Source organism: Corvus moneduloides, chromosome 3 (assembly GCF_009650955.1).
Source record: "Corvus moneduloides isolate bCorMon1 chromosome 3, bCorMon1.pri, whole genome shotgun sequence".
In the NCBI taxonomy this organism is placed as follows: Eukaryota; Metazoa; Chordata; class Aves; order Passeriformes; family Corvidae; genus Corvus; species Corvus moneduloides.
The window spans coordinates 85,804,371-85,827,879 of NC_045478.1; the positions used below are offsets into that span (position 1 = coordinate 85,804,371).

General features: G+C 41.1%; 1 protein-coding gene across 1 annotated transcript in view; it reads right to left on the bottom strand.

The window, feature by feature from the left end:
- The window catches only part of LOC116441059 (opsin-5-like), a 29,776-nt gene extending 9,319 nt beyond the window's left edge, over window positions 1-20,457 (bottom strand). The window contains exons 1-2 of the mRNA XM_032102585.1: window positions 20,202-20,457; window positions 10,827-11,032 (exon numbers count right to left, since the gene is read on the bottom strand). Of these exons, the coding sequence (XP_031958476.1) occupies window positions 10,827-11,032; window positions 20,202-20,322 (327 nt within the window). The 5' untranslated portion in view covers window positions 20,323-20,457. The remainder of the gene's footprint in view (window positions 1-10,826; window positions 11,033-20,201) is intronic.
- Between the last annotated feature and the right edge of the window lie 3,052 nt (window positions 20,458-23,509).

Genomic DNA, 23,509 nt, shown 5'->3' on the forward strand with positions numbered 1-23,509 from the left:
CAACAGGAAAACTGCTTTAACATAGTCCCAATTTCTATAGACAGAGATTAATATCTGCAGGTTACAAAAATATGTGATAATTTCAGTTTTCTGCATTTTTTAAGATGTATGGAATGAGGAAGGAAATACTAGAATAGTAAATAACATTTAATTACTTTGGAAGATTGATGCTCTTCCTCTTCCACAATTCTGGTTTTCCTTTTTTTCTACCCCCCAGCTAACTCCTTCCTTCCACAGTCATAATATTTCCTCCATTTTTGTGTAATGCAATTTTGTCCTTCCTATTATTAATTATGATCAAATAGCAGCAGTGTTAACAGGCAAAAACGAATTCTGATATAAACACAAAGTTGATTGCATGGTAATTTGAATACACCAGCTTTCCCTTTTACCCATTAAGAAGCAGGAATGGGTTAGCAATTTTAAAAGCTTTTCTCCCAGTGCTCTACCAGCATTACTCCCTTGGCTATATAGATACTCATGGAAGGTGCTCATTATCTTTATGCTGCCTGGAAGGTAAGACACAACTGAAGAAAAAATTGTGGGTTTTTTCTGCTTTGTACTTGTGCCTGACTTTAAATCTCACTAATGCTCTCGGTGCACTACTTACAACCCACAATACATAGAGCATGCAAATTCATTTGCTTTGACACAGGGAGAGTTTGGAATTCCCAGAGCACTATGAAATTTTTAGCTGTGAGCTTGGGTGTGCCCCACTTTTACTACCTTTAATACTTATGAATCCCTACTGATTCATAAGGGTTGTCTTCATTTAAAGCAGAGTAAAATATAACCTATTGTTCTTATTATTGGATTAATCAAGGCTTAATTGCACAAAAGCAGATTGGCAAAATAGCTATTACTTTTCACTTTAGGCCAAAATATTGGTCTCACCAGCCACAAAGGCTGCCTCACTCCCTCCTCTGGCCTACTGGTAAATCTGCTGCAATTTCCCAAAGTCCATTTGTTTCCTTTCAGAACCACAGCATCCTGTATTTTTCTTCTATTGAAAATGAGATAATGAATATGTAAAAAGGATAAACTTCAAACAGGGGTTATTTGCCCACAGCATAGACTTAAAGTCGCCACAATAAAGTCTCTCAGAATTACTATATTTTTTTAATACAGATCAGATTCTTCTGAGATCATAGTGTAAATAGATAATGGCAATAAACCTCCTTCAACATCAAGAAATGAAAAAGCATTTAAATCAATCTTCAAGAAACACATTCGTAAAAGCAATTGCAGATATCTTTGAATAGATATTTTAAAATTTAGAAACTTCATTTTAAATGTAACAATTTCTTAAAGTTTGAAGTAAATGCAAAAATATTCCGCTTGAGTCTGATGACATCACAATTCTCCCATCCCTCAAATATACTATGATGCGTCAACTGGACTACAGTAAATCTTTAATCATAGAGGTTCTAGAAGAGCTACCAGGGTTCATAATCAAAACTTGTCTTCACAGAAGACTAATTAAAACTCACAATGCATAGTGTTCCTAAAGCACTCAGGTGGTTTCTTTAAGATTTCCTACAATATAGGAGGTGAAAGAGACTTATCATTTGCTACAGTTCCCACAACATCTTTTGCTCATGAGACATTGTTCTGCTATGGCTGCATTCTGCCTTTTAAAATGCCTTAGTAGGCTTCAAGGGTAGCTGCTCTTAGAGGTGATGGCATTAACCCAAGCCATTAGAGGCCTCTGACACAAATGCCACTCCATGTATCAGTAAACAATGAGAATTGATACACTACAGGATTAGGGAGTTTAAACCGTTAAGTGAGACCATCAGATACTCAGTATTTTGCGCTCAGAAAGTGATTCAATCTTTCTGTGGATGGCATATATTCTAAAGATAGAAAAATATGAATGCAGTATTTAGACTATATTATGCGTCCAGATATGAAATTATACTAATTATACTATATAGTCAATGTATGTTCAGTGCCACTATTAATATATGCAGGTCAAGTTTTGCCTTTAGTAATACTGCGGAACCCAGTTTTATATACCAGGTTAATCAAGTGAGGTTCAAGGCATACTTACTTTGGGCTGACCTTTAGCTACTTTACTTGCAGCCTCTGAGGCCACAATTTCTACTCCTAGTCATACATGCCCCTATCAGTGAGCACAGCTTTGAAATCAACAACCCCACCGAGGGCATGGCATTTAACAAACAGGTAGAAACTGCTTGCAGAATTTCCTTACACAGCCTCATCAGATTATAATCTTACTTCAAATACCCCATCTCCAAATGCTTGGAAACACCTGCTTTCTAGCTCTGGATAGATGCCATGGAATCATGGCAGGTTTTATGCCTCTCATGTCCGCCCACAAAGAATAAACAGGGAGCATGTAGTTCATACTACCAGATGATCCAGACACAATGGAAAGATTCCCATCTTCAGGTTAAATGCTGAATTGCCATTGTCTTTTTGTGAATTAGTGTAGAGGGAAATTAAGAAGCACCAGATAGGAAAATCTAGCATTGCCCTTTGGAAACACCTGTGCTACACTATGTAGAATTCTTTTCAGTGTGCCTGAGCCAAAACTCCTCTCCACTTTAGTGATGATAATTCAGATAATTCTACCTGTTTAGTGTTAGCATCACCATTAATACCAACAAACAAATACACAGATAAAAGAAGAGTCACCTGTCTTGTCTTTACATTACCATAGAAGGCAAGGCTTGGCTTTGTGGCCTGTGGAAAACTGAGATCCATGAACATCAGATTAAAATCACGCTTTTTGTTTTTAATGTATTTTCTTTGACATTTCAGAATATCATGCTAAATGTTTCTCTAGTCTTACACACCTCAAGGGAATCAGAAGTCCCACTGTTCATGGACTTTGCCAGGACATCTCAGAGACTACAAGTGACCCTTCACATTGTCCAAAGTACAGTCATCTGTGCTGCTTCCCAACAAGAAGGAATTTGTTTACGTAGCCACCCTCAGGTTAATACAAGGCCATCATCACTGCTGGCTTAATGCCTGCAGTTGAGCTTGTTCTTCTGCTCATGAAGCTCCTAGGCAAAAGGCAGGACAGGTTAGTGATGGTACCAGCTTGGCCTTAAGTGGCCAAGACAGGAACATGCTACTTTCCTGAAAACCTGAAAAAGCTGCATGGCTACTAGCAGACCTCTTAAGTTAATACTCTTGCCCCCTATGGATCCTGTACCAAAATAACAGGAGTCACAAGCATTTCCAAGGAGTCCTAGTAGACCAGGGAGAGCATGGAAGGCAATATAAAAGATACAGTTTATTCTTGGCCTTAAAGGGCGATCTGGAAACCCACCAGATGCAATATCATCCCTTCCTGCAAGGACAGTGGTGTGGAAATTCTGTATGTCATGTCATATACAGCCCACTGCAAGCAGCAGTCATCTTGTCATTGATTCACTTAGCACAGGACCAAGGTCAGGACCTGATTTGCTTCCTATGTACTACGTGTACTCACATAATGGAATATATTTTTGTGATAGAGAAGATGAGTAAATGTGAGGTAGAACTATATAGGATATTTACAAATTTTATCAGAGTGGTATTTTAATTTCAGATGAAATTTTGCCTAAAAGCCAGTGAGAGGGTGTGGCATACAGAGAGGAGTCAGAAGAATATGAATTGTTCAGCCCCATGGTGAGAAGATCTTGAATGATGAAGGAGTGATAGACAGCATTTTTTGAAAGAAGACATTTAATATCTTAGACATCAGCACAGAAGGATGTGGAAGGCAACTGTTTTCCACATAGAAAAATAAGAAGCCTTCTGGGTGGAAAAGCAAGTGCAGGAATCAAAGCTTAGGCTTTGTAAATTCCTGGCTCTGTAGGAGCACTCTCAGGCAACGAATGCCCATTCCAGGCAGCAGTGTGTGGTTTGACACAGAACTTGGGTGTCACAGCAGAGGCTATGTCAAACTTGTTAAACAAGGAAACAGATAGTTTGGGCATGATTTTTCACTACCAAATATATAACTTACCTAATTAGTCACAATTGACTGCAGAAATAATAATTTAGAGGAAAATGAAGGAGAATTCATGACTAATGAAAACTGGCGGAACTTCCCTGAAGTCACATTAGTTACACTGAAATGATCTTCTATGTTGCTAATGATTCTGTTTGTGCAGTCTTTCCCCCCTTTCCTGCAGATGAAGTATTTTTCTCATTAAAATTCAGCTCACAGATGTCTACATGAGTTGCCTTTACCTCTTTGACTGCAATGTGTACACTCTTTAGATTATACGAAGGCAGACCAGAAATAAAGAAATAGAGAAGACTAGTACCTCTGCAACTTTATATTTCAGTATCCAAATCTCATGTAGGCAAGGAAACAAGAAGGAGGATACATTCTAGTATTCATAATTGAGATATAAATTTGTTTCAGAAAAGGTAAAGGAAAAAAGTGAATGGATGATGGAGCAAGGTGAATGGGTGATTAAGCTGGAACAAGTATGAGAAACAATGCATAGACATTTGGCAGTAGTGGCTGGCATTTTCCTCAGTAATCTCCCCAGCAGCAGTACAGGGAAGGCAGTAAAATGAAAACTTGTAAGGTTTAATTTTGGTCCTTCCCATCTGACATTGCTTTTATTACCAGTCACATGGACTGTGGAGCTACCATTGGTCACTTGTCTCCCCAGAATGTGAGGGAGTACCATTCCACATATAGTAATGTGTAAACACTTTCTTGGTATTTATAAAATACATAAAATCACTAACTGAGTCAAGAGAGTCAACAGTCTAGCTAAATAAAGAATTCGTTGGTTTTATGTTTATGTCCATATTAAATGAACAGAAATTAATGGGCTCCAAATTTAATCTGTTTATAAGAACATAAATGCCTTTAGGGCTTTTGATTTATCAGACAATTTACAGAAGATTTTGTTAAAAGAAGAAAGTATTAATCCTCTATTTTGTGCTCAGACAAGATTTAGCAATATTTTACAATCTGTGTATAGAAAAAGAGATAAATGCATGTTCTGAGAAAGCAAATGCCATTAATAAAATAAAAAAGAATTTATTCTAGGTTAAAAGCCCTGCCCTCAAAACTTCTGAAAACAGCCCATGTGTTTTCATCATACTGTTCTCAGCATTTTCTACTGCTGCAATCTTCCTTTTGGTGTTTCAGATATTCAGTTCTATTTTTTACAAAAGGGGGACATTATTTCTTCTAGAAATGTCATGATAGAGCCCTAGATATTTAATAACACCCAAAATACTGGAGCTTTTTAGGTGCTAGCAAGAGTTAGTGACTGGAAGTTGAATCTCCAAAAGGGGATAAGAGCCAATATGCTCAGTTTTGCAGGCTTTGCTCACTTGCCTGGTGAAAGGAGGGTTGTGGCTCTGAGCTCTGCTCCTAGATTGGAGGTGGCTAAGCTGGTGAGCAAATGAGGCTCCTAAAGAAGCCAACAGAACAAGGTGATGCACATGTCTCACCCTCTGATTTTTCATGTCTTCTCAACACAAAGGGTTGTGATTCCTTGTTATTCACAGCCATATCCTTCCCTTAACTGTGCAAGACCTTTCAAAAATTAAGCAATGTCTCTGTAAAAAGCAGAGGGATTGCTGACCCATTCTCCCTTTACCCCCATGGAGTGTGTGGGAGAGCTGGATTTACTTTTCTCCATTTGAAGGTGCTCAGACCCACATTCCCTGCCTAGGAGCAGAGACCCAAGACTATTCATCATAAGGGGATGCCCAGATGTTCCTAAAGCAAACAAATACTGGGGCCAGAGACTAAAAGAGGCTCCCTACATTACTGTCAGACATCCATCAGAGGCAGGGGAACCCTCCTTGTCCAACAGCAGCATTGGTAAAGTAGGGATATCACACATCTAATTTAGCTTTTCTTACACATCCCTATTTATCTGTGATTTCAGATGGCAACTTGATCAGCTGCACCACCACAATCTAGGAAATCTGCTAAAGTGCAAGAAATCCCAGGTATCTGTGGGTCACTTACTCCTCCCTAAGTACACACGAAGTCTGGTGCTTCCAGAAAATTTTTGACTTCCTGGGCACACCATGGCCTTTCAGGGTGCACATACACCGCAGATCTGGTGCTGTCAGGCAAACTGAGTATTAGTTTCAGTGCATTAGAGCTAACAGAGTAGAACAATACCTGTGTACATTGTGGGGCTTACTGCTGATCACCACATTGCCGTGTGCTTCTGCCCAGGGTATGCCAGGCAGGAATAAAGAAGCGCTGCGCGAAGCATGGAAGCACTGCAGAACTCAAACCCAGGTTTCCTCCCTGCTTTGTAGCAAAACCAGCCACAGGATGAGACAGTAATTTTTCTCTCTCTTCTGCTCCCCTCCATGTCTTTATTATGCTGCACAACACAAAGCAGCCTTGTGAGGTTGAAGGCAGGACCTTGAAGGCTGGTGCTTGGGATGGTGAGGGCAGGCTGCAGGGACAGAGTCAGTGGGAGTTGGATCCTGTCAGACAAGCTACTGTGGTGCTCACTGATACCTCAAAGTGGAACTTTTTTTTAATGGCTGCTCCTGAGGCTGTTTCTGTGCAGAGACAGGTCTGCTGGGGATGCTCTGGCACCATCTGGCTGGCCAGATGGGCTGGGAATACCTGGGCTAGTGATAGTGAGGTGAGTGCATCTGCGGTAACAGCGTCAGTCAGCACGTCAGGAACAGGGGGTATGGCTGTGAGGGTACCGTAACCTGGAGATAACCACTCTGTGCTCTGGGCTGCACAGCCCACACACATCTCACATGTAAGAAACAGGCAGAAAAAAGGAATTTTTTTTAAAAGAAGCCTATACCAACAGAGTGAGCACACGGTAAAGAGTCAGTTTTCTTGATCCTCATAGTAAAACCTGTGTTTATAAAATTAATATTTAAGTAACCAAAGTGCATAATGAAAAATAATTTTAAAAAATTAGAAAAGTGAACGACTGGAAACAAGTTTAAACTGAAGTACCAGGATTATGAAGGATTTCAAATTCTAAGGAACTCCATAGCCCATTCTTGTTTTCAGACATGAATGTACCTATGGAGTTCAGATAGGTTATAATCCTTTCCCTGTATTTAGAGGCCTCCTGAAGCCTGCAACTTTTGTTGTATTTGCCACGTGATTAACAAATACAAGAAAAACTTTCTGTCATTTGATAAATAAGGCTTAGAAGAAACCATATTTGCCTGCAGAGAAGTAATATTTCTCTACTTCCTCCATGTAAGAACATTTGCACACAGTTTTATTTACAGGTTTCAGTGTAACTTCTGGTTCAGAAGAACATACAAATAAAAAAATACAGGAAGTACAAAAATATATTCTGAAGTAGCTTTTCACTCGGAATATGGTCAATGGGCAACAGATGGCTCTTGGTCACTGGGTTACATTTCCTGACCTGAAATTTACCATAGGAACCAGTTTACTTACTGATCATATTGGGAGACGCTAAAAAATGAATGTGTCAGAGCCTGACTGTCCTTCCTCTATCCAGATCAGGAACAAGAGACAGTGATAGAGCAGAGGTATTAAAGAGAAGTGAAAGCAGATTCCAAAACCCACCATTGGAAAACTGTATTTCTACAGAACATTCAGCAGAGGCAGCACTTGAATACGGACGTACCATGTAACCTCATTCCCAAGAGAATAGCCCTGTCAGACTCAAAAAGTAATGTTCGGCATGGGAAAGAAAAGTGTTGTTTCTTCCATAAAGAGGAGGAGAACAGGAGAACTCCTCTCTGTCCCTTTCAGCAGGTATGCAGTGAGATGGTCCTTGTACCTGGAGATACATCTTTTGTTACAGAGAGCTTTCAAAGACTAGGCTGTTTTGAGAGAAGTACTATTTGTCTGTCTTTCCCCCACTCCCTTCAACCGAGGCAGCCAAGGATGGTGAACCTTAATGTTCAAAAATGTTACCTGAGGGCACAGAAGGAGACCCGAGTCAGAGGAAAACAAAATAGTTAGGTGGATTAAGTGAGGTGATAGTTTCTTCATAAATAGAAATGACAGGCTACCTTGGGAAAATAAAATTTCCCTAAGCATACCTGACAGCAGAAGCTGACTGATCAATAGGAGCAAATGTGTAGTGAACCGGACAATGACAGAAAGCCAAGTAAGGCTGTCCTCTGCACTCAGCAAAACAAACCAAGTGAGGGAAAACACACAGGCCATGCTAAGAAGAGAGCCATGCTCATGTATGCAAAGTGCCACCCCAGCTACTTGCAGAGGAGCCCGCGTGCATGAGGGGAACAAAAGACACCGACTTCGGCAGGTCCTCACAGAGAGCATGGGTTTTACCTTCGTGGCACAAAGGTCCTCACTCCTCATGTTCTGCATGTGAGACCCCTTCTAGCAAGACTACAAATTCAGACTACAGCAATCAAAACACTACTGTTCAACATTAACCATTTTTAGAACAATTTTTGTGCTGGCTGTCCACACACACGTGGAAATGTTCACATCTCTTTTTTTATGCACAGAAGATTCCTTCTATTTCTGCACAATATTGTTGCTAAAATCCATCCATTCTATTGCCATAACCTACTTTTTCATCACTGGCTTCTGTTTTGTCAAGCTTATTAATCGAGAAGATGGGTATCAGGTTTTAAACATGTTTTTGAGGTTCTCCAAGACAGAACAAAATCTTGATGGAAATAGGAATCCTACATGATATTCTCTCAACATGCCGTAACCATCTTGACCACTCAACAAGCCACAACAAATCCAAACTTAATTCAAAGTACAAATTGACTTTTCCAGATTACCATTAATTTTTAATTAGTATTAATACGAGTATAAATTCTTATTTGGAGTGGTAAATGTTACCTTCTAGAGCCTACAGAGAATAATCAAAGCAGAAACTAATGTTTTGCAAATCAGAGTGTTAAGAAAAGCCAATGCATTATTAGTGTCTTGCACAAAATCTTTGGATCCCTATACCTTAAAACTTTGCTTGATATCCAAACTTTACAAATTAATACTATTTAAAACAAGAAGATCCAAGCCAAATTACTTAACACACCCTGACCAACAAACTATCTGGGTACCCTAAAAATGTTATGGACCACTTCTCCCCTTGAACAGGAAGTTCAAGCACAGCCAGCTTAAGCACACCTTCATCTCACAAAGCTCAAGCACACCTCTATCCTGGTATTTTTAAATCTTAAAAAAAGAAGTCAGATCATCATTAACAAGACTTAATAGCTCCAAGTCAGCCAAAGAGGGACAGACAGAAGCATCATGAAAGAAATCTGTAAGGCTGCATCAGAACAGAAGTTCCCATGCAAACCAAGATGCAGAAACACAGTGTGCCATGCCTTGCAGATTCCTCTGTGTGCTGTTTTTTACAGCCAAAAAAAAAAGGAGCCACAGTACGGACAGGAATCTGAAAGAGCTTGGAGTAAGGATGCAGAAAGGTCATTTAATGTTACCTCTTTCAACCTTATGAGTTGTAAGAATTAAGATAAGCCACTGACCTTGGGTCAGGATTTCACACTGAATGGCTTACCCTGTCTTACACAGGAAATCTGCAACAAAAGTAGAACTGAACCTGGAGATGCAGATTTTAACTTTCCTTTCTCATTCATTGCTCCAACCTTCCTTGAAAGAGGGGGAAAATATGCATCTGTTTAATTCCGAGTATGGGTGTAAATTTTACAGTTTTCAGGTATGTGTTTATTTATATGATGACTTCAAAGTTTTCCATTAATAAAAAAATTCAAAGTTTCTTCTCAGCAGACCTTAGAGTGCAACTATAGGTGATATTGTTAGAGAAAGAGTGCGAGTTTGCTGAGGAAATAATTAGCTTCAATTTGATAAGTCCTTTTCTGCCAAATGACTATAGAGATACATTTTAAACAATAAAATAATAGTTTTTTAGATCAAGCTACAGCTCCTAGGTTAATCAGAGTCTCCTACAGGAAGTTTTCCTCTCTATAAACCAAACCTTTTTATTGAAAGGGAGGGGAGCATGGCCTGTAAATGTTCTTTCATCTATGTTACACAATAGCTCAACTTCCTCTTAAAAAAACCCCAAAAAACCAAACCTCCAAGAAAAGAGGATTATTTCTCTCTCCCTTTTCCTTCATCATGATCTTTCTTACACCTTGCTGTAGCATATCCGGTCATTTTCAGATTTTTGATTCCTTGATGAAACAGAGTATAATCTTTCTCACAGATGTTGCTGAAAGCACCAGGGAACCAGCTTTGTGCCTAGCTGTCCATGGGGTGCATTTATATTCTGTCCACATAGATATGTTTCAGAATTAACAATAATAACTTTTTCCGAGCACTTCAACAAAAAGCTGACGCCAAGATAAGGGATGACTGTGCCATAAAGTTAAATCACTCATTCTACCACAGTCAATGAATGAACCAAGCGTTTAGGAATGTGACTGAAGAGTTACAACTGAGTTAGTGCAAAAAGCTGCATGCTAAAACGTATGGGTATGCCCAAGTGCTGTGTGGAGGCTTTGCTCTACACGCCTTGTCAAGCAGGAGTTGACATTGGCGCTTTAATATTTGGCTTAAAGCAACAACCAGGTTGGCTTCAGGTGAGCTGAAGACAAGCACAGCTTATGCCTTGACTTTCCAACATGAGTGTGAGCTCTGACATGAAGTAAAAAACCCCAAACTAGGAAGAACTATTGTGAATACACAGGAAAAAACGCCACTGAAAATTGGTGAAGCACTGATCAAATGCACAGATTTATGGGTGTAACAAAAGAGAGCACTCTCCTTTTGAAAGGTTAGTGACTACCTCCTTTCATTCTTTGGGCCCTGTCTGGTTATTTATATACAGCACACCCACAGAAATAGCTGCATCTCTTCTGTCTAATTAAGTATAATCCAGTCTTACCTGGCAAGTCCATATTGACGTGATGACGAAGCCATCATCTCTGAAGACATTGAAGATTTCAATGATGCCCCGCGAATAACCAAACACGGAGATACTGGCATCTGACACTGCCAAGTTAAATGTGAGGTAGTCGGTAGGCTGCAGAAGATGTCTTTGTTTATACAGGACAAAAATCACAATGCTGTTTCCAAACCAAGACAACCAACCTGGAAAAAAAATTAAATCTGTAGAATTAGATGATCTTTAAGGTCTCTTCCAACTCAGTCCATTCTATGATTCTATGAAATCAAAAAGCAAATAAAGAAAGAAGCTGTTGAGTGTGTAAATTTATGACATCTCTTCTAAAATACCTTTTTGTTCCATTAGAAGCATATTAAACCAGATCATCCACTAGAAAACTATGCATGAAACCTTTTTGAGCAGCTGGGTACATTTCAGAAGTAGGAGCAAGTGAGCAATTGAATGCAGCAATAAAACAGAGCAAACACAAAGAGCAGCTGCTACATCTACTGCAGATGCACCATTTAAGGGCCTAAAGTGGATTTTTTCCCTAAAGTTTTTTTCCGTAAGTGGATAGATGAAAATCATGAAGTGCTACACCTGGGAAAAACAGGAAGGAAGAAAGACTGGCAGAGTGGAGCAGAGACTACGGACAATCTGTCAAAACCTGCAGCTGTTTAGGTACCTCATATACAATAATGGACACAGAAAGTTCATGCACTTCGCCAGGGAGCTGTTTTATCAGTCCTCTCTAGAGAAGTGCACATAATACAGCTAGGTTTCTTCTCTTAGAACAGTGTAGGGTCACCTTGCAGCAAAGTCTGTCCTAGATGGAAATATTTTTCAGTAACGCACATGGTAATCCATATGAAAAGAATGTTTGGAATAGAACTTCAAAGTCTCTTTTTATTTATTTTTACAGAAAGTTGCATTCTCTCTTACTCTCCAGGAAGAGAGATGCCTGACTCGTATGTGTCTAAGTATGTGAGGAAAACACAAGGGAAATTACTGTAAAGATGGTGAAAGTCAGACACTGTTGGATAGACCTAGAGTTTCCAGAGCTATTGCTCTGCCCATCAGTGCAAGACCCTGGTAGCTTGCATCCCACTTTTTGAAATTATGTAGATGTGCAGAGATGAATGACTTTTAACAGAAAGTTTATTAATAAGTATCAGGTTCAGTGTTGAAAATGTGGCTTAGCCAGTTAAGGGGGTGGAGGGCTGAGCAGCAGGTCAGGCAGCACCTGGCTCCCTGCTGGCTCCAGCTTCTATCCCACAAACCAGCTCTGCCACTTTTGACTTTGGTGGCCTCACTTTACCTTGGCAAGGTAGAGCAAGACATGACCTCTTTTGAGTGTCTGCTGCCTACAACAGGACAAAGAATGCAACACCTGGTGGCTTATGCCAGGGTACGACATTACCAGGTGAGGGAGAAAAGGGCTGACCCACAGCCCTCTACCCAGGCACAAGCTGTAGATAGCCCAGAGTAAGGCTGGCGTATATTGACCTAGCAATAGATGAACACAGACAATAAAGAGGGATGTGACATGATGGCACTGCACAGTGTCTCTGGGTATTCAAAGGAGTCTGTGAGATGAAAGATGGCTGATAGGTTTAATGTTCTAGCAAGGGGGGCAGCTGCTTTCCTTCAGGAAGCACCACTTCATATGTCAAGAACCTGGTGCTTCCCTGCCAGGCTGCTGTGGCTAGGAAGGGAAGGGAGGAAATTGCCTCTCAATCTCCAGGCCATGTGGGAGTATCAGGAGCTGAAATGCCAAAGAGCAAGGCACTTGTTCTGTAAAGAAAAAGATTGGGCAGGTACCTCACGGTGAGTAGCTCTGAGTACTTTGGAGTGGGAGGGAGGTGGTTGATGGGATGGTCTCTGTATGGCACTATGAACTGCTTCTTCTGTGGAGCAATTTCCTTTTAATAGTTTCTCTTTGCAGCATTGCCAAGCTGCTGCTGCTCTGGCTTTTTTAGTAAATGCACATGGTTTACTGAAGAGCATTTGAGCTGGGAAGAGCTGAAATGTCAGCATATGGTATTGACCAGAAATAGCCACTGGTGCAATGATACACTGAGACACGCATGCCTTCTATATATACCTTGTTGTAAGATCAGCAATAATAAATATATCTTGTTCTGGCCACTAGGTGACAATGTTTCTTAATCAAGTCTTGTTTTGAACAACTGCATTCACTTTAAGTCAGGGATTTTCTGACTTTTGTTTGAGTCTGGGTATTATAAATAGGCAGAGCAGGGCACTGGGGGAGGAAGGCTTTGGGAGTGAATGAGGATAGCCTGCAATGCAAACATGGGAGCTGTGTTGTTTGTGCATGTTGGTCCTACCCTCTGTAAGGTAAAATAGTTATCAAGGCAGTAGGTATGAAGTATTTTTCCCTGTCCCTATGAAGACATAGTGCTAAAATGGCAGACAAGCTAAAATGGCAGACCAACTAAAATGGCACCTCCTTTGTAAATAGCAAAATTTTGCCAATGGAGTGTAATGGATAGGAGGGTTATCCTCACAGTGTCAGACACCTGCCCTTCCCAGGAATATACAGAGCAGATTTCCCCTAGCCTGAAGAGTAAGGGAGTTTTCAGTTAAAGTGTATTAGGGAAGAAACTGAGCAAAACGTCACTTTAAACAACACTGCCCATTTTAGATGTAGGTGAGAGAGACACAGAACTTGTGATAATTTTTTGGAAGTACATTGACAAATTGAGGTTGGAGATGAGGAAAGCATGAGGATAAGGTTACAGAGCGAGTATGATTTCTGCCATTAGGCACAGTCCTTTTAAGCAAAGCAGTGGAGAACCTGCACTGGCATATCCAGTTCCTAAAATGGTCTGTCTTGGTAGTAGACCATATTAATTCTGATTTTAGAAAAAGAAGAAACTGAAGAAAATCAAATCTTAGTAAACCACTCAGTAACAAAACCAGTGATCACATAAAAGTGCTGTCAACTAGAGTAGTGACTATGGGACACTGGATCTCTGTGCCATCAGATACATGTGCTAGTCTGGGTTGCTGCCTGTACCGACTGACTGACTTAAAAAACCCCAAACAAATCACCCCAAAACAGAAAATCACCCCAACTGAAAGAACACCTCAAACCAAACAAACTCTCTCCCTTCCTCCCTCCAGCCCTGACAGCATAACAGGGAGGAAGGTTGAAAATGCAACGCAAGCACAGCGATAGCTCTGACACTCCCAGTGAGCACAGAGATCTCCCCAGCTGCATTGCAGGTGGTGTGTGCCTCAGGGGACATCAGAGGTAGATCAGGAGTCCAGAAAGAAACCTCTGAACTTTGAAGTGCCTCCATGTTGCCAGGTGTCATCTCAATAAGACAGAAGATATAAAACAAACAGCAGGGGAAACTTGTTCCATCTTTTGCCAGCTGCCACCAATATTCATTCATAAGAGTAAGTGGAAAAAAACCCAAACCAACCCCAAAATCCAAACCCAGCATACTAAGGTAATTCTGATGAAAAAGACAGATTTCAGCTGAGGTCAAAATGTGGTGAGAGAGGAAAAAATAGCAGCTAGGTAGAAACTGAGCACTCCCTCCCAGCATAAAGTTCAGAGAGGGATCACCACATTTTTCCCTTAAGCACAGTCTGACGGGAATTGTTCATCAGAGATGCTGGATCTTCTGAAGTGGCAAAATATACAGATAATATGCCAATGCTGAAGTAGTTTTGCAAACATTGTGAGGTGGGAGGAATAGGACGGACAGCAATATTAAAAATATTGTATTGCCTCTATATAATTCAGTAGTAATCCTTCTCCTGGAATAACACTCCCTAAGAGAGCATTTTAATCCACAGATGTCAAAAGCACTCCACAAGAGAGGCTGGTGCTGTTATCTGTGATTTCTTGGGAAGTACAGAAGGGCTGGCAAGCAAGCTGGTGAAAGTCAGGAACTGAAACCCTATTCACAAGCTCCTGTGTCAGTGTGATGCCCACCAGCCCGTGCGAAGAAAACACCAGAAAAGTAGCCAGAAGGAGTGAGTAAGGAGGCTGAAAATCTCTCTGCTGAAAGCAAATGAGAACACTGAGATAGTTTAAGAATATCAAAAAGGTACATTATAATTTGACAAAGATTTCTGTCAAATCACTCAAGCCTGTGCATTCAGACATGTCCTATTTTTCTCTCATGTACCTGAGATGGTCTTTGAACAAGCAATAGGCACCTGAGGCTGCATGCAGTTTCATTGTTAACATCATTTCTGGAGTACTAAATTAGGCACAAGTGAATTGATAGTTCTGAGCTGGTCATCCACATTTCCAGCTGATGACTGTCCTGGGGTGACTGTATGACACTGTATTGCCTGTCATCTGCCCTATGCCAGACATGAGTTCTGTGCCTTTAAAGCTAGCTAAGGGAGAGAGGGGACAGCCAGTGGAATTCTTTTGGCCCTGTGTTCAAAACAGAGATAAGCTCGCTGGCTTCTCCTGCCCGGCTGCTCTGCTTCTGCAGCAGGGAAGTTACAGTCCTTCTGCTTTTTATCTAGTTTCTTGTTCGCTAGCTAAAATATGGAGCCCTGGGACTTTGGCTTCTTCTTCTTCTCATCTGGACTGTTCAGCAACACCAGAGCATCATGGGGACACCCTACACTGTGGCCTGGAGGGGCCCATGCCGAACCCCAGCTCAGGAGAGGAGAGAGCCACATCCACAAGGACTTTGAATTTTATTCAGGTTCTCTCCACAGTGAGAGGTTTTATTATTTAGCATTATTCTTTTTTTTTTTTTTCCTGTGCCTGTGTGCACTTTACTTGTTAAATAAATAGGGGTTTTTTCACTTTCCCCCAAGGAAAATTCTTTCCAAACCTGGTGGGGGAGGGATGACTGTAACCTGCCTTCTATCAGAGGACGTTCATTTTGGATGTTCCTCCCAACTGGTCTCAAACCAGGACAATGACTTAACCTGTGCCCAGCCAAAATAGGTTATTATGCTTTCTACTTAGACTTGCTCTTATTAGACATAGTTGCAGAGTCTTGTAAAAGCTGGCAGCACTGAAATAGAAAAATGGGTGTTACAACTCAGCCATATGCAGTTAAAAATAGATATGAAGCCTTAAGTGGAAGAATTCAAGAAATGAGGGCAAAAAGTGAGGCTCAGTGTTACAAGACAAACTAGGCTCTTCCCTCAGCAAATAACCTTTCTCTAGGAGAGAAATTGGATTGGGCATCTTAATACAGAGCAGGCATGAATGAAATCAGTAACTTATGCAACTACATATACACAAGCATAAATGCCTATCAGAAGAGGTTTGCTGCAAAACATTTTCCACCTAAAAAACTTTAATTAAAACACTGATAAAATCCAGAGAATTTGCGAAGCTGTCATTAACTATTGCAACTGTGAAGTGACCCTGCTCTGTTTTCAGTCTTTGCTGCCAATTATACACACACAATATCCTGTCCAGGGCGTATTGCCAGTTCTGACAGGAAGGAGAAGAGTCATCTTGTTTTAGTCTTGACAAAGCATGGAGAGATTATTTGTTCAATAAATGCAATTTTGTGGATGAATGCTCTGTGAATAGCTTGTTTCCTTTCCCACCTTCTCAGATTTATCTGTCAAACAAAATCCCAAAATAACACTCATTTTGTCACTTGTCAAGTAACAGTTTACTATTACCATTCAGAAACATGTGTCTTTTAAAGGCACATTTGGATCTTGTGGTCTGTTCCAGTTTTCTGATGGAATTGGTAATGCTCTCAGCATGCCTTTCAGATAGAAGCACTCACAAAAAGTCAGAATTTGTTCTCCAACAAGTACTCTCTCCTACTGAATTAAAATTTCCTTTTATGCTTCATATTTACTCTAACAGCCCCAGTTAAATGTGAAACTAAGGGAAGCGAACAGAGAACAAATTGTGTATAAATGCAGGAAAAAAACCAGCTTAAGAATTCCAGTTAATAACTATGAAGAAAAAAATGCTTTATATTTTTTCCCGATGTCTAGCAGCCAGCAGCAGTGGGCAGTGCTTTTAAATTGCACCTCATAATTTAAACTGTACAAAGATTTTCCATTGTACCACACCACTCAGGGCATAGGCAAAAAGGGGTCAGATGTAATCCTAGCAGCAGGACAAGCTTTCACTTGTTTGAGACAGTTTTGAGGTCATTGAAGGGAAGGATGGGAGCAGAGTGCTGCCTTCAGAAAGAGGATGCTGACACAGTTGGCCTAGTGCATGGAAACACAGTGGTTGCTATCACTTGCAGAGAGTCCCTCTAAGACAGGATCACTGCTGTTGGATGGGCATTGCACTTTCTCCCCACTTTGCTGGTCCCCTGACCCAAACATTAGCAAGGAGAACAATGGAACAGTGACTTGGGTATCAAGAAGCACTTCAGTGATCTCAACACCCGTCAGCATTTGCAAAACGCACCACGCACTTCATGTTGGTTTTCTCATGATGTCAGTGTGCGACACCACTGTGCTCAGGCTGCCATGCAGGGTGCTGAGGACCCCTCAGCTGGATCCAAAACTGCCTGGCTGCTGTTCCACGTGCAACACGTACATCAGTGTCCTGTCTGTCACAAATGACAGCTGTGCTGCCTATGACCTATGAGAATTTCCAGAAGGGGACACACAAATGCCTTATCTCAGCAAAGGGCGTTAGACCATGGTTCTTGGATACACATGTCCTCTGTCAAGATGTGTGACTCTGGGAAGACTTGGCCAAAGATAGGTAGGTTTTTAGGACTTTATCCCGTGAAGGTGAGGATATTCAGAGGAACCCTGTCTTCTGGATAAATGCTAACACCACTCACATACATCTCTTTGGTTTTGGAAAAGTACGTCAGAATTTGCAAGAAGCTGCACTGACATATGCATATTCAAAAGAGAAGAAATCAGTAACTACAGAAGTGTAATCACTGAAGACATTTTTCAAGGCATCAAAACCCCAAGAGTATCAAATATGAACATCTTTGGGGCTTTGTGTAAGGAAGTATCAATAGACTCCTACAAATGTAGATTGTCTTGTCAGACCCCCAAAAGCAACAGAGGTACAGGAAGCTACTGCATGGACTGGCCTTTTTTCTCTGCCAGAGGGGCAAGAGGGTATCTGTATGACAGAGTCCTTGTTCTGCCACATCACAGCTCCCTGGATAGAACGAGTTATTGGTGTACATAAAACTAATAACTATAAATTGCTATGGCTGTTGCTTGCAGAAGTGCAACAGTAGACCTTTGAGGAGAAAAGAAATTAGGACTTTTCTGATTTCTGTATGACTAACAGATTTTTTCAAAAGTTTCATTTCCAAAAGGTATACTACATCCATCAATTTTAACCAGATCTACACTGCACTTGAAGTAGTGTTACTGCTGGTTGTACATACTCTGCAAAAAATGCAACTTGGGTTTTGAATCTGGAGGTAAGTTTCAAGAACAGCATTTATGACATGCAAAGCACCTGTAAGCTTGGCTGAAGGACCTGGAGAAATCAAACCCGAATAGCCTAAAGACTCAGGCACCTAAATATTTGCTAGAAGATGTGAGGTCAGTATCAGGAAGCAGCAGAGGAGAACATCTCTCTGTTGGCTGACCATGGAAGAAGTTTGAACTACCAGTGTGATGCAGAGGCAACACTGAGAGGGATCAGTAGAGTCGGTAGAGTGTAAATATGAATGTGAATAGTGATGGCAAGACCTTGCTTGGATGCTGTATTCAGTCCTGGCTATAAGGCTGCTGAAATGACAGGGGGAAGGTATTATGACAGGAGATAAATAAATTATAATTACCCCCTGCCCCCCAGTCAACCAACCAACAAAACAGAATTCCCTCAATTGCTTAATATAGGAATACAGAGGTTGACCTCAAGGTATGATTGTTCCTTCAGGAACATAGATTGGCCATAGAATGTCATTTGCCGGCAAAAAAATTATTTCAATTAACAGGGGTCACCAAAAAGTGTGTAAAGTTGTGAGCACTTTAGCTAAAAACTTAGGTGAAGGCTCCTATGCAACAGAGAAACAAAATCGGGAACATGCTTTCAATTGGAAGAGAGATAACACCAAAAAGCCCCCTAGCCAGTTATATGAGAGAGCATGATAGCTGTGTAAATGAGATTATACTCTGTCTCAGCAGGGGACTGGCCTTGCTGACCTGAGGTCTTCTTTCTAGTCTTAAGTGCAACTGATTAATTCTTTAGCTGATGGTGCAGACATTTCCCAGCCATTCATGAGGGGATACGCAGATGTGAACAGATTGGGGATAAATTGGAATACCTCTGATTTAGCTTACAACCACTCTCCTAATCAACTCTCCTAAGACAGAAGCCATATGTATTTCTACTAGAATCTCTGGTTTTGTTCTAAGCACAACTTTCCCTAGTTCCTATAGATAAAAATAAGAAAGTCTCAGGTAAACATATTAGTATACTTAGCAGTTTACATTTTAACTTACACAGACCTTTGTCAAGTGTAAGCTGAAGGCTAATAAGTTAATTGAAATATGTAATAAGCTTAGAATAAGAAAAAAATCTGTTAGACCAATCATTTATAAACAGAAACCTTTTTTTACATGCTGTTTAGAAGAACTGATTCAATAAAACTTAAATTTTCTTCTATTTTCCTGTAAGGTTCTATGGTTGAAATTTTTTATTACTTGCACTTACATGCTTGCACTCTTTGAAATGTCATAAATTTTCCCTTGTATTGTGTGCCCAAAATAAGCCTGCCCAAAATAGATAATATTTAAACAAAGAAAACAAAATTACAGTGGTATCAGAGTGCATTCATACAGAGTGCCATTTTCAAATCCCTGTAATACACTTACAATAGCTGTCTTCCAGCAGAACTAAAAGAAACACTTGGTATTGTGACTGCTAACACAGGATAAGGTTCCAGTACCTAGATCTTTCATAGATCCTGTTTGAAGAAGTCAATTTCTATGTGCATCCAACATTTAAAGCAAGAACAATACAAACAATTAAAGTTAAGAACCACAAAACCATATTTTGTTTCTCTGCAGAAGATAATTGTAGGATGCCAACTGACAGTCAACAGCCACAACTCTGAAAATCAGAGAACATTTATTCAGTGGTACTAAAACACAAGCAGACACAGAATTATCACATACTTCTGATAAGGTACTTTTAAAATCTTCCTACATATTAAGCTTAATTAACGTTAGTTGAAAGTTTACAGGCTTGACTATTTATTTTTCCTCCAGATTTCTGCATTAAATATAAATCTCTTTTTATAAAAAACAAGCTGTACCTCTCTGATCTTGCAATTGTTGAAAAAAAATTACATTTTCTACCATCCTGTTCCATTAGGGATGAAATCCAAATGAATCACTTTGAACTTGATAATGTCTATTTAAGAGCTCTCTTTCACATCCAAGCCAAATACCTACCTAAAGCCAACAGGTAGAAACCTATGATAGTCTCTCCTTGCTCTGTTACAGCTGCCTCTCTGGTCAGAAAACTGATGTTGTTGTTCCTCCAGGGCGCCTGTGCAGAAAACTGGACAGACATTTTCAGTGGAGCTTATGACCCAGAAATCGCCCTTCCCCAGCACGTCCTGGTGAACGAAATGGTTCCAGCCTTTTCCTCAGTTTCTGCTCACTGTATTCAGGGGAGCTCTCAATAAGACTAATGATCTAAAGAAGGAAATCTCAAGGGACAGGAGCTTTGCAGCCTTCTGACCTATTCTTCTTCACTAATCCTATCTATTAATGCAGCCTGTGAACCCGTGGTCAGCAAAAGACAGCAGATTTCTTTGTATCCTCATTACTGCTGTGTGCAAAAATCTTTAATGAAGAGTGTGGATATGACAAAAGACAACTTCCTTTAAAATAAGGTAATACCACATAACCTACAGGCTCACAGGCACACCCACACCATACTGATATGCTGCTTAAATAGCTGTACTTTCATCTTTTTTCTTCACTGAAGATGACTTGCATTTTGGTTCAAATGAAATTCAGGAAAAATCTCACACAAATTAAAAAAAAAAAAAAAAGGCACAGTGAAAAAAAACCAGGGAGGTGTCACTAGCTGAGAACGTGACTTCAACATAGCAGAAAAAATCATCTATGAAGTCACTTTGCCAGCAAGTTAGCTGTTAATATAAGAAGAAGGGAAGGTAATTTCCAATACAGGTTGAAAAAAAATGTAAGTACTCTGGATCATATTTTTAGACTGCTAAGCACCTTCCAATCTTGGAGTAAGCTGGAAGTATGATGTGGGATTTTTCCTGTACTGTTGAAAAATGAGACCTTGTCTTGTTGAAGTGCACGGACTTGAGTCAGTCAGGAGTATTTTTAATTTTTCTGAGGTATCAATGATTGTAGTCATAACTAAAATATGTGAGTCTGAATTAATTCATCTGGAGCAGCAAAATTTTCCTGGTGAGCAGCACATTCTCATTGCACTGAAACCACCATGCCCGTCTTGCACTGGCTTGTCCCTTCTCACCCTGGGCAGCAAACTGGGCCCAGTGGTGGCATCCAGCTGAAGGCAATAGAGCACCTCACTATGGATCTCCTCTGTCCACAGGCTGTCTTTGTCCTTCCTGGGGCAGACTGACTGCTCCCATCAAGCTTTCCCTGTGTTTGTTATGGAAGTGTCACCACACAAGAGGGGAATAATGGCAATGTGACAAGAATTAAAGGGCAGAGCAATCCATTACCATGAGGAGGGAGACACAGACATGCTGTGATGAAAGAGAGGAGCCTCTCACCTTCCTGCTAAAGCTGAGGACAATGACCCAAACACTTGGTTCAGTGAAATGCCTTGCAAGGGTTGCAGGTTTGACTTGTCCCTAGCCATCTTGCTCTTGTACCAGGCACTGAACTGCTGCTCTTTCTCCAACCTAAAGTCTGTAGGATGGGTCTGGCAGTTCCTATAGATCACATTTCTGCAGCTAAGTGGTCTAATTTTCCCAGCCACTTGCCACAGCTCATCTTCTGACTCTTTGAGAGACCTATCAATAGACAGCTGGAGTTGAACCCTGACAAGCCTCCTAAAGCTCACTGCTCAGCAGACTGTGACAGAGTGACCAGGGACTTACCAGCTCAGTGATTAAAAATGGCCCTAGCACTGCTCTTGAGGCCAAAGGCCTTCACTGCTGTGCTTCTGCAACAGTTCCAGGTTGGCTCCAATGTTCCCATCCCACCTAGCTTCAGGCATCTCTTGACCATGCACACATCCCTCACAAGGCTGTCTGGCGTGCCCGGCACAAGTGGCCTTTTCTCTGCTGTGGTGCTGCTCGCTGCAACCATTTAAGTACCCTGGGCCCCCAGCAAAGCGGTGAACGTGCGTCAGCTTTCATGGGGAATGTGCACAATCACACATTTTCAGCAATGAGCTGCAGCAGCCACTTCTGGCTAGTTATCCACCTGTGAGTGGTCAGATGGCTGTTCAGATGGAGGGCAGGGAGAGAGTTCTTGCTGAAGGCAGTGCCCTGGGACATTCACAATGCTCAAGAAGGCCCACAACAAAGCACAGCAATGTCACCTACTTTCAGGACAAGGACCTTGGGTCAGAGAAGAGGTCCTCAGAGGAGAATCCATCACAAAATCTCTGTCCATGAATGCTCATGTCTTCATTGGAGGGTATTTTATCAACTACCAAGAGAAAGATGCACAAAAGGATAACATTTTACATTGGGCAGAAACTTGGTCCATGCTCCCTCTACTCTCGCTGGAAATGAAACAGCCACCCAACAGCCCATTCGTGGGACAAATCCAAGGCCTCTGGGCAAGATTCCTCAGCTTAGTGAGAGGAAAGAGAAGAGCTCCCCAAGAGTTTCCCCCAGCAGTGAGGCACATCTCACACTCCGCAGGTCTCTCCTGCTGCGCAGCCAGGACCCGGTGTCCTGGAACAGGGTGTTGTTTCCCACCTTGCAGGAATCCACCCTCATGGCAAGCATAGGGTGCATTGATCTGCTACACCACAGGCAGTGCTGAGGTGGCACAGCATGCTTGCTGAGCAATTCCCTTTGTGCACAAGCAGTTCTTCCATGGCATTTGACACAGGCCCAGACTTCTAAGTCTGAGTTTGGCATCTCTTGTCACACTAATGCTAGTGCTCTCTACTTTGATTAAATAGGGAGAGGGACAACCAGCAGAGAGGGTTTTTTATGCAAGGAAATAGTATGATTTACATAAATGTGACCTCTTTTGGCACAAGCACTTTAAATGGTAATAAGTAACCATGATAATTATTTCCTTTTTGCCACAATAAAAGGCAAATTATATTATTTGCCTTGATATCCTGAACCTGAATTTTGATTTTTCCCAGCTGTGAGTTTCTTCTGGCTTCATAGAAATACCACAGGTCCGTGGATATATCAACTTTACATTTCAATGACAGAGTCTTCTGCCAAGCCTTATCCCTTGTAATAATAGTGAGAAGGAAGAAAGAGGGGAAAAACCCCCACTTTTTTGGTATTTAAGGAAAAAAATAAATCTGAGTAAACTCCTCTCCATGGTTAAGCATCCTTTTTGATGATTGTTTTCCCCCCACCCCGGTCTTCACACATTACACTGAGTGATTAATACCTTAACCTGCTTGCAGTTTTCTCCTTCCTCCCTCTGGTGGCATCCTCCAGGGAAGAACAGAGGCTTTGCAAACTGCTGTGGTTTATTCGGTGGGTCTGCATGTCACCGTGCTTCCAAACGAGAGAAAAGCTCCCTCTGCAGATTACTGGAGCCTAGTT